The 12,150-nt window shown below is 36.2% G+C and overlaps 1 protein-coding gene across 1 annotated transcript in view; it reads left to right on the top strand.

Annotated features, from left to right (window-relative positions):
• The window catches only part of MERTK (MER proto-oncogene, tyrosine kinase), a 122,313-nt gene extending 115,125 nt beyond the window's left edge, over nt 1-7,188 (top strand). The window contains exons 17-19 of the mRNA XM_044659507.1: nt 3,193-3,352; nt 4,429-4,565; nt 6,256-7,188. Of these exons, the coding sequence (XP_044515442.1) occupies nt 3,193-3,352; nt 4,429-4,565; nt 6,256-6,772 (814 nt within the window). The 3' untranslated portion in view covers nt 6,773-7,188. The remainder of the gene's footprint in view (nt 1-3,192; nt 3,353-4,428; nt 4,566-6,255) is intronic.
• The last annotated feature ends 4,962 nt before the right edge of the window (nt 7,189-12,150 follow it).

Genomic DNA, 12,150 nt, shown 5'->3' with positions numbered 1-12,150 from the left:
TAAAAATTTTCCCTTCTAATATTGGCTATATTAATTTTATTTGTACAAAAATTTTTTAGTTGAATTTGTTCAAAATTATCCATTTTACATCTTAGAATGATTTTCTATCTTTTGCTTATTTATAACTCTTTCTCCTATCCATAAAATTGATAGGTAATGTGTTCCCCATTCTAATTTGCTTATGATTTCTCCCTTTATGCCTAAGATCATGTATTCATTTTAATCTCATGTTGGTAAATGGTATAAGGTATTGTTCTATATCTACTCTCTGCCAGACTGCTTTCTAGTTTCCCAACAATTTTTACTAAATAGTGAATTCTTATCACTAAAATTTTGATCTTTACTTTTGTCATACACAAGGGTATTATAATCTTTTACATGTTGTATATATGTTCTGTTCTACTGATCTACTTTTCTATTTCTTAGCCAGTACCAAATAGTTTTAATGATTACTCCTTTATCATATAGCTTAAAATCTATTATTGCTAGACTACCTTCCTTTATATTTTTTCATTATTCCTTTGATATTCTTGATCTTTTGTTTTTCCAAATGAATTTTATTCTTTTTTCTCGATCAATATAATAAGTTTTGGCAATAATTTGGTAATTTAATTGAGGTAGCATTGGATAAGTAGATTTGTTTATGTTGGATTGTCAATTTAATTACATCCGCTCTCTGAAAGGGTAGAGATAAGATGGAGGCAAAGGTACACAGATTTACCTTGACTCTACCAAAATATCATCCAAACAATTATGATAGAATGTCTCAAAGGAAATTGTGAAGAAGCATAACTCACAAAAAAGATAAGGTGAAATAATTTTTTAGCTCAAAACAACTTAGAAGGATGGCACAAAATATCTGTTGCATTGGGGTGAAAGTGGAGTATAAAGCAGCATGTCAAGGCAGGATCTCTGATAGTAACAGACTTGGGAAGCTGCTGAATCAGCAGCAAAGGTTTTTGAAGCTCTCAGCCACAGACAGTAAGGGGAATCAGGCAGTTGCTCAGAAGGAGATTATAGGGTTCCCTTTCCTGGCTCTGGATGCAACACTCTAGTAGAATTACCCATACACAGAGCCAGATTGCAGTCCTGTGTTGTGATCTTAGAGTGAGGAAGAGCAAGTAGTAAGTACACTTGAGGCTTTAAGGGAGCAAGGGACTGTGGTTATAGTTCCAAAATGGAAGAGAGTGTTGATGGTTGTTCATAGGCCAGAGCACAGCCTAGGAAAGTATTAAGCAGACCTCTTCTTAGATCATACCATCTTGAAAGAATTGAAAAGTTATAGATCTCCAGAGCTATATTTGAAGGCAGTGCACAAATTTCCTGAAACTTGGAGGAGTTCTCCCTTCACTACAGGTACAAAGTCCAACTTTTACAGTTAAGTCAAAAGAAAAGAAAAAGGCTGAAAAATAAGCAAACAACAACAAAAAGAAACTCAACATAGAAAGTTATTCTGGTGCCAGAACACAAACTCAGAAGACAACACAAACTCAGAAGACAACAAAGTCAATGCTGCTGTATCCAAAGCCTTCAAGAAAAATAATAATTGATCTTAAGACCAAAAAGAATTAATAGAGGAGCTTAAAAAGGATTTTAAAAAAACAAATAAGAGAGGTAGAAGAAAAATTGGGATGGAGGGGAATGAGAGGAAAATCATGAAACGAGTCAAAAGCTTGGTAAAGGAGTCACCAGAAAATACTGAAGAACACAATACCTTAAAAAACAGAAGAGGACAAATGGTAAAAGAGGCACAAAAATCCATTGAAGAGAACTCCTTGAAAAGCAGAATTGGCCTCATCAGGAAAGATATTTTAAAAATGCACTGAAGAGAAGAACTCCTCAAAAGGCAGAATTGACCATCTGGGGAAAGCAGTACAAAAATTCACTGAGGAAGAGAATTCTTTACAAAGTAAAATTGGCCAAATGGAAAAAGGGGCACAAAAACTCACTGCAGAAAGTAAGGTCTTTAAAATTAGAATTGGGCAAGTGGAAGCTAATGACTCCACATGACATCAAGAAACAATTAAACAAAGTAAAAAGAATGAAAACAATAGAAGAAAATGTGAACTATCTCATTAGAAAAGCAACTGATCTGCAAAACAAATCCAGAAGAGAGAGTCTAAGAATTATTGGACTATCTGAAAGCCTATTGGACTATCTGAGAGCTTAGACATTATCTATTAAGGCAAACCATCCTGATGTTCTAGAACCAGAGGGCAAAATAGAAATGGAAAGAATCCACTAACCATCTCCTGAAAGAGATCCCAAAAGGATAAAATTCCATTACTCTCAGGTTAAGGAGAAAATATTGTAAGTAACCAAAAAGAAATGATTTAAATATGGAGCCACAGGCAGAAGAACACAAATTTAGCAGCTTCTACATAAAAGGATGGGAGGACCTGGAATATGATATTCCAGAGAGCAAAGAAGCTAGGACTTCAACCAAGAATCATTTATTCAATAAAACTGAGTATAATCCTTCAGGGAAAAAATGAGTATTCAATTGAAACAGAATGAAGTAATCAGGACCAGGAGAACATTGTACACAGTGTCAGCAATATTATCTGATGAATAACTGTGAATAGCTTAGCTCTTCTTAGCAATACAATGATCTAAAACAATAACAAAGAACTCATGGTAAAAAAATGTCATCTGCTTCCAAAGAAAAAAACGGATAGAGTCAGAATCCAGACCAGAGCAAACTTTCACTTCCTTTTAAATTTTTTTTCAGTTTCCTTCCACAAAAGGATTAATATGGAAAATTATTTTACATGGTTTCACATGTAAAATCTCTATCAGATTCCTTACCATGTTAGTGGGGACTGTGAGGGTAGGTAAGGAGAGAATTCAAGACTGAAACTTTTTTAAAATATTAGAAATTGTTTTTATATGTAATTGGGGGAAAATAAAATACAATTAAAAATTATATTGACTGCCTACTCATGAACAATGACTTTAATTATTTATATCTGGCTTTATTTGTATAAATATGTTTTATAATTATGTTCATGTACTTTCAGGGTTTGTTTTGGCAGATATACTTCTAGATATCTTATTCTATCTATTGTTAGTTTAAGTTGTTTATCTTTTACTTTCTCTCTTTTCATAACATATCATTGGGGATTTTAAAGTTATGCAAATGAGTTAGTATTTTGAGCCTGTAGTTATTGAAGTTAAACTTTCTGTCCCTAGGTTACGGGATGATATGACTGTGTGTGTGGCTGATTTTGGTCTCTCTAAGAAAATTTATAGTGGTGATTATTACCGGCAAGGTCGTATAGCCAAGATGCCCGTGAAGTGGATTGCCATAGAGAGCCTTGCTGATCGTGTCTACACAAGCAAAAGTGATGTGGTATGTATGACATGCTGAATGAACAGCCAAAATGATGAAAATGATAGCATACAAAACAAAATGTCAAGCAGATTCTTTTTACTCTTTCAAATGATTAAACACTTGGGAATGCGTTTTGATCTTTCATGATACTATAAGATATTTTAGTTCATAGAAAAGGAGGGCAACATGGCATAAAGTCAAAGACTCAAAGACAAAAGGACCTAGATTCAAATTCTGCCTCTGAAATTTATTAGTCATTCAACCCTGAGCCCTGAGACTCAGGACTATTGTGAAGATCAAATGAGATAACATAAAAAAAATTTGGTCTGAAGTCAGGAAAATCTGCATTCAAATTCAACCTCAGACACTTACTAGTTGTGTGACCCTGGGCAACTTGCTTTACTTCCAATTGCCTCAGTTTCCTCAATTGTAGAATGAAGATAATTTGTGTAATACTCAGGAATGTTAAGAGGATCAAATGAAATATTTGTAAAAATGCTTAGTACAGTTCCTGGAACATAGTCAACACTCAATAAATGCCTGTTCCCTTTCTTGTTATAATCTGACATTCGTGAGACCCAAGCTTCACTTCAGTCACTGACTTTTTATGAATTTAGATATGCCATTTCATCTCTATTTTCCTTAAAATAAAAAGGTAATGATGTTGTCTGCTATTAACTACTTAAGAAGTGAGTTAATCTAAGTAAAATTATTTGGCATCTTCAAAAGACAGATGCCTATGTCCACATAATTCATACTATTCCAACTTCATTTCCATGTGACTTAAATTTTCTGGGAAAATCACAAGATGGGAGTTGACATTAACAATGAGAGAGTGCAGTAAACAAAATATTTCTGGGTGAAATGCTTCTGTATCTTTCCTTGCAAGATTTCTTGGAATGAATTTATTAAAATTAATTAGCAGTAAAAGTAACACCGTGTTATTTCCATATTGTGGGAACATAACATCCTAGATATAATTATCAACATTGTGTGTAATCTGCATAGACTACAGAAAAATGACCTTTTCTGATGAAAAGAATCATTCAATCTTTCTTGAAATGACATTTTGATTTGTTATTGCTTTGTCATAGTGGGCCTTTGGAGTGACCATGTGGGAGATAGCCACCCGAGGGATGACTCCATATCCTGGGGTCCAGAATCATGAAATCTATGACTATCTTATTCATGGCCACCGACTGAAGCAGCCTGATGACTGTTTGGATGAACTGTGAGTGCTGCTTCTCTATATTATCTCCTGTTTCTACTATTGTCTTGAAAGTATTACAGATTATACTGTAAGCTCTTTGAGAGGAGAGATTAGATCATCTTTCTTGTCCATTGACATGCAGTGCTTTGCATATGGTAAACACTCCATACCTGTTTGCTTATTAATTGGCTAACAAAGTCATACAGAACTTGATTTTAGAAAGGAGTTAACTGCTTACAGTGGCAAGATTTATTGAGGGGTGGGAGAGGCACAATGAGGAACATTGAAAAATACTGTTTTTTTAAATGCACATAGTTCTAATCTCCAAGGTTTGGGAGTTTGGGTGGCAGGTGAATCAAGTGATATATAGATAGATATAGATATAGATATAGATATAGATATAGATAGATAGATACATAAATAGATACATATATAGATACATAGATAGATCACTCAAAGCATTTAGCAGTAAACAATTAACATACCAATGGATTTGTTATCTTATTGATGTGGGTATGCCTTCCTACAACCCATTATCACCATTTGTCCTTGTTCCTGTCCTCTGGTATGTACTCTTAGAAGGAAAAGCCACCTAACAAGCTAACAACATTCCTCTAGACCTTTTAATGTTATGCAGATACCAGTGCAATATATTGTATGTTCATCTGTTTTCTTTTGTGCTCAGTACATGACCTATCTACCCCTTTTGCTGATCTTTTTTTTTCCCCTGGGATAATTTTTTTATGTGCTACTCTAACACAGAGATCAATTAATAGATGGAACCCACAGGTGTTTTATCCTAATTCTAGGGCTGGCATTTGACTATGGATCTCTTGCTTCCTCAGCTCTACATAGTATTATTTTAATCATATAATTCTTCTCCACACTTTCATCCCCCACCCTATTTTGTGTAGGAGAAAAATACAAATATTTTGCTCGCTTAATGGATATGAAGCACAGATGGATTTTCTAACTTATAACAATTAATTTTATGAGTGCTATTTTGAATTCAACTCATCATATTCATTGAGCTCCTACAAAATGCAAAGCACAATAGAGTACAAAATTGAAGAGATTACAAAAATGAATAGGATAAGATCTATGCTCTGAAAGAACTTATACTGTAGAAAGGAGAGATAAGAGAAGTACAAAAATAACTATATCAGACAAAACAATGATAACTGCTAGAAAATATATAAAACCACTGTATTCTGGAGGTTCAAAGGAGATATAGAGGTCATATCCAGTGATAAGAGATAAAGAAAGATTTAAAGAATCAGGTGGACCTTAAAGGAAAAGATCTAGGGACAGGTCCTATAATTTCACATCTATAGATAACTCTGAATTTCAGGTCAAAATCTTATATACAATTTATAGAGCCTTAAAGGATTTTCTAAAGGACTAGGAGATTAAATGATTTGCCTGGGGTCCCATTAACAAAGTGTGTAAGAGGTGAGATTTGAATGCAATCCTGAATTAAGGACCAATTCTCTTCCTGCTACACCATTCAGCTTTTTAAAGATGATTCACAAAGATAGATAGAATTTCAAAAGAGAGAGAAGGTAAAGGGTGGCATTCTGGCTAGAGGGATTAGCATGAGAAAGAATACAGACTGGAAAGCCAGGGACATGCAAAAAAATATTGGGTGTTCATTTCTATGGATGCTTTACTGTTCAGCCTAGTACTAACAAACATTTTTTTTAACCCACAGGTATGAAATAATGAGCTCTTGCTGGAGAGTTAATCCTTTGGACCGACCTACCTTCTCAGAGTTAAAACTCAGATTAGAAAAGCTCTTGGAAAGTTTGCTTGATGGCCAAGAAAAAGCCGATGTAATTTATATTAATACACGACTGTTGGAGGACTATGAAGGAATGGCAGAGGATCCTATGTTCACTCAGATGGACATGGACATTGATCCTAATTATATCATTGCCTCCTGCACTCCCAAGCCTGACTCTAGTGTGGTCACAGTAGAAATGCATGAGAATCATCTTAATGAAGAAAGATATATCCTGAATGGATTAAGTGAAGAATGGGAAACACTTCCTTTGACTGCTCCCACATCAGTGACTCCTGAACAGATGAACACGGTTTTATTGGAGGACAAAGTTTTGAGGAATGGGGCAACATGGTCACAGTCTAGCACTCTGCCTATGAGTAGTACCTTACATGATGAACTGTTGTACGCAGATGACTCTTCAGAAGACTCTGAGGTTCTGATGTGAAAGAGGAATAGTGATAAGACTTGAAGGGAATGATATGGTTATAGATGCGAAAGGTCTACAAATGATTTATTCTTTTATTATTTACTTGGTCTTCCACCAAGTAAATGGTCTAGTCCCAAAGTGCCATTTGGAAGTTGACTAGTTAAGTAGCTATTAATAATTCATAATATATATTTGTAAATAAAGAAATATATGTGTATAGAAAGAGTTGCAAAGAGATTATATTTTATTAAAAGATGATCTATTTTATTTCACCATATCTTGTAGATATGAACATTTAGGTTTAAATAGTTTTATCTTGCCAATATTGGTTTCTTGTTCACATCATGTATAAAGGTTTTAAAAAGTTGTTAATGTTTTCCTTTTTTTTCTTTTTGTAAATTAATAATGAATAAATCTGTACAGTGAAATTTTAACTTTGAGTTTTCTTCTGCTTTCTATAAAATAATTCTTTCATATTAATTATGTAATTGACAGTGTGTTTCTACCAAGTCTCTGAATTGCCTTTCTTGGTCTGAATTAGCATGTTTTTAGTCTGTAGACTCTTTAGCTCTTTCTGAGTTCTGTGAAACATATTTCCTTCCTAATGGCAGAGAGGGTGGGGAGGATCATAGATTAGTATATTTTATACTTTGTCAGATGCTCTCACTATACCTGATATTTTAGCTTACACATTTTTTTTGTCACAATGGAAGGCACAACATGAAGAGAGGCAAGCTTGAAGTGGCTTTTATCAAGACAAGTGGTATCAATAAATAATTTTTAAAGAAATAATTTTCCTTGCTTTATCTCTGGTTGGCTTGTCTTTTAATGACTTAGCCCTTAGACTTAGCTGAGATACCAGCCTGCTGATCTCCTATTGGTTTATCTCCTTCCTCCTAAATCCTCTTCTATATTTCCATGGACATAGGGGTTGAGAGGAATGAGTATAGGAATACAACTAGCAATATTGTATAATTTATAAATAATAGTTCAATAATAAATTCAAATCAAGGTTTGTTTATTAATCATCTGCGTTATTCAAAGCATTTTAAGGTCCGGTAATGTAAAGATAGGCAATTCCTACTCTCAAAGAGCTTGTAATATACTGGAAAAAAATTCTACTTTGATACAAATTAGAATATAATAAATGTATCAGATATATATAAGCAAACTGCTATATTATTTCTCATTGGGTGAAGCAAAGATTACTTTTGGCTGGTTTAGGGTTTAGATCAAGGCAAGCTTCATGAACACAAACTGATTTTGTGATATACTTTTCCTATTAAACATAACCTTGGCAGGATGCATTATAATTATTTAATTTAGGGCAGTTATGAAGGGTTATTATCAGGGGGATATCTGAAACAGGGTCATTCCCACAAGAGAAACTTTAAATAATCAGGAAAAGATGAACATGCCCCCTTCCCACAGAGAACTGAAGAATAGAATTCCACAGACATTTATTAAATAACTACTATTTGCAAGGAATATGAAGGTTAAAAACAACAGTCCCTGACCTCAAAGAGCATCAATGGGATGGGGGATGGAGTAGATATAAAACATTTACAAATAAACATAAGTGCAAAATAAATGGTATTAGATACAAAGTAGAGAAATAACCATTGTGTTCTAGGAAGAGTTGAGGAAGACAACATTTTCACATGGGAGTAGGTAGGGAAGCAAGAAGCCTCAGGAAATAGATCATGGAGGTGGGGTATAATGTGAGCTAAGCACTGGAGGGAGAAGATTTTGAATAGCAGAGCAAAGAAATGAATATATTCTAGGCACATGGGGCAGACTATGCAAATACTTTGAGTGGGATCATCAAGAAATAATAATCCTGTGGCCTAGTCCTCTAAATTAGTTGTAGGATTTAGACAGGGTTTCACAAAAGAATCAGACAGGTCAGTGATGTAAAAAGCTATATACTTTTCATTTTGGCTATGAAAGCAAAATTCAGAGGCCAAAGTATTGGGGAATAGGGATGACAAAGAAAGGATACAACCAAGTCAGTAGCTAGTACTTCAACGATGATACAATACACAAGAAATATGCACAAGAGATGGGTTGGAAGGGGAATGATGGAGTGGTGGTGTTGATAAGGTCTTGGGACTCTGTATGCCACATTCAGGCAAGCTTTTCTCAAACTCCTAGTAGTCATGTAGAATAACTGAGTTGCAACCACCATCACACTGAGGCAATTTTGGGGGCCACTGATATAGGCAGGTGAGTAGGTTCTTGCTACAAGTGGTATGTGTCCTATCTCTTGTTTCACAGGCAGGAAATGCTTAAGTTCCCAGTTAAATCAAATAGAGTACTAGTGTAGAATATAATAGTACCAGAAAATGGCAGAAAGGGGTTGTTGAATTTGAATACATAGCTAATCTCCAGTAAAGTGGTCTACGAAACTCAAGTGGGGCTTGATTCCATAAAGGTTGACCTCAAGGGGGTGTGAGATAAACTAATCGGAGGTTGGAAGATGGGTTCTGTCCAATCTTCTCTGATAGACAATCCCAGAGCTTGTTTCCAGGGTAATCACACCTACTATTATTTGTCAGCACTTCCCCTGTTTTTACTCTCTTGTCATTGTGCAGACTTAATTTAACTTCTACTGGGCACCAAAAGCAGCTGCTGCCTAGGACACCACTGGGAAAATTCTACCCTTCCCATCCCAGAATACTTACCTTCTGTCCCTTACACCCCTTGGGGCAGTCACAACTTGGAGGACAGGTTCTGTGATCTGGAGCTGTGATTCCCACCTTCCCCTTTTCGTTTTGGCTCTGACAAAGTGACTTGTATCACATGAGTGAACATGGCTGGGTTGTGATCTACATTTCAGATCTGATCACATTATCTTTCCTTTAAAACCTACCTAATTTCTGTACTTCTCTATTTCTTTCAAGGATGCCAACCATCTTCCTAGGCTCACAGGTTCATGACTTTGGTGTCATCTTCAACTCTTCCTTCTCACGCACCCTGCATATAATTATAAGTAACATTCATATAGTGGCCTAGTTTACAAAGTGATTTGTACTTACTATGGACCAGGCACTGTGCTAAGTGCTGGGAATATAAAGAAAAGCACAAGTACTGTTCACATTCAAGTGGGGGAGATAATATGTTAATAACTAGGCACATAGAAGATATGTACAGAAAAGATGGAATATCTTAGAGTGAAGGCACCAGCCTTGGAGAGAACGGGGTGGAAAGACCTGGAAAGGCCTCCTAATATTACTCCCCTACTTAGTAAACTGTAGTAGCTCCCTATTGGCTTTATCAACACATATTTCCTCTTTATCACATTTGTAAAAGGGGTAAGAATTATGGTTGGACTGAATATTTAAGAGTTTTGGTTGCCAGGAATTTAGTCAATTCCAAATGATTTTTATGGTAATTTATTACAATATATAAAAAGAGTGAAAGTAAGAAAATCAGAGAGAGAATAGGGTAAGATATCTAATCTAAAACACTAAGTATTTTGCTCCGACCCCTGGCTCAACCCAGGTAGAGCTAATTAGTCCTCAGCCAGAGGGGCCTCAGCCTTGAGCAGAGGGCCTGGTGGTGAATAAAGCAGGGGCTTCAGCCACAAAATCTCTCCCTAGAGGGGAGACCTCTCCTGAGAATAGTCCCTTCAGAAAATCCAGGAAAGAGTCAGTCTTTTTTCACTCACCCTCATGGTAGTTCTAAAGTAGTCCAAGGTCCTCAGCTAGAGCTCTTCCAGGATCCTGTCCAAAGCAAAAGAGCATCCCAGGAGGTTCTGGCCACTTTTAAAGACCACTCCCTTTGTCACTTCCTGTGCATTCCTTCTGTTTTAACATGTACCAATTACAGTTTTGCTTAGGATTTCCCAGGGGCCAGTCAGTCGATTCTGATTCGTCACCCACTTTTGCACACATGGGTTACAGACCTCCCCCACTCAAGTGTAAGTGGGGTGTTTATACTTTTGGTGATTAAATCTAAATGGGCAGGATAGAGTTTATCTCATCTTCACACATTCTTTTTCCATTTTTATTTGTATAACATGCAATTATTAATATATATTTATTATAACATGCAGATGACATAAATAAGTAAATATACACATGTAGCAAATATGCTCTGGCCTCACTCTTCCACAATCAGTCTACTATATATGCCCATCAGAGTACTAGGGATCTATGTGAAGGGTTTGGATGCTTCCTTTACTACTATCGGTTTGAGCCCTATTACAGGTGCATTTCCCCTACTATTAACTGCAAATAACTAACATTCTAATTCCACTTAACCACTTAACATTAATTTGTTTATGCAAAAGATATTTAGCTCAAAGATAGAGCAAAAGAGGCTGCTAGGTGCCTCAGTGGAGAGAGTGGCAGGCCTGAAGATGGGAGGACTTGGGTTCAAATCTGGCCTCAAATATTCCCCGGCTCTGTGACTTGTGGAAAGTCACTTAGCCCCAGTTGCCTAGTCCTTACCACTCTTTTGACTTGGAACCAATACACAGTATTGATTCTAAGACAGAAGGTAAGGGATATAAGAAAAAAAGATATAGAAAGAACGGAAGTACAAACATTTGTACTATCTTCAAACATTTCATGAACACATTCTCCCTTAGAAACCTTGGTTTTTAGAAAGAGCAGGATCAATCTTAATGCGATTTCTATAAAACATTTGTCCCATCAAGTTCATGTCCAAATGCAGGATCACTTTTGGATGAAGCCTCAACTCAAGTATCATCTGGTCCTGAAGTTTCCTCTTCACTCCTTTAAGCATTGATTGTTACAAAATCTGGCATGGTCTTGACACTGATACCCCTGGATGCCCAAACTGACTCCCCCATCCTCTCCTGACCTTCTGAAACCCCCAAGGTAATAGTGCCCAACTTCACCTAAAACAAAACCTAAAACCAAAGAACAAACCCTGAGGAAGAGAACCCAGGGCCCCTACAGCATTGTCTCTCACAAGACATTGTCAGCAAAGGAGCCAGGCAAAGAGATGTCCCACAAAGAGAGAGAGAGAGAGGCCAACTTAGAACTTTGGAAGGTGCCTCCAGTTCTGGTTTTATAACTGCAGCCAAAGAGGTTGCCATTCACCACATGGTTCGACCAGAACCAATTAGAGAAGGTCTATGTGTGTTCTAAAGTTTCTCCAAAGCATTTTCATTACATATCAGCACAACTCTCCTAGAAGCAGACTTCCTACTGTTTTCCATATAGGGAATTGCATCAAATGAGCACTCTGAAGAGTATACTACATTGGCTTCTAAGGATTAGGCATATTAGCCAATCCCCCATTACATATGTATTATGCTTCATACTCAAAAATATATTACTTAAAGAGGTGTGCAGTCAAAAAGGGTTGGAGAGCATTAGTTTAGAGCAGAGACAGCTTATAGCAAATGATCCTTATGACTCTCA

The sequence above is a fragment of the Gracilinanus agilis genome, chromosome 2 (assembly GCF_016433145.1).
Source record: "Gracilinanus agilis isolate LMUSP501 chromosome 2, AgileGrace, whole genome shotgun sequence".
NCBI classification, from domain to species: Eukaryota; Metazoa; Chordata; class Mammalia; order Didelphimorphia; family Didelphidae; genus Gracilinanus; species Gracilinanus agilis.
The sequence above is the reverse complement of the archived record's forward strand: the minus strand, read 5'-3'. Positions and strand labels throughout refer to the sequence as shown.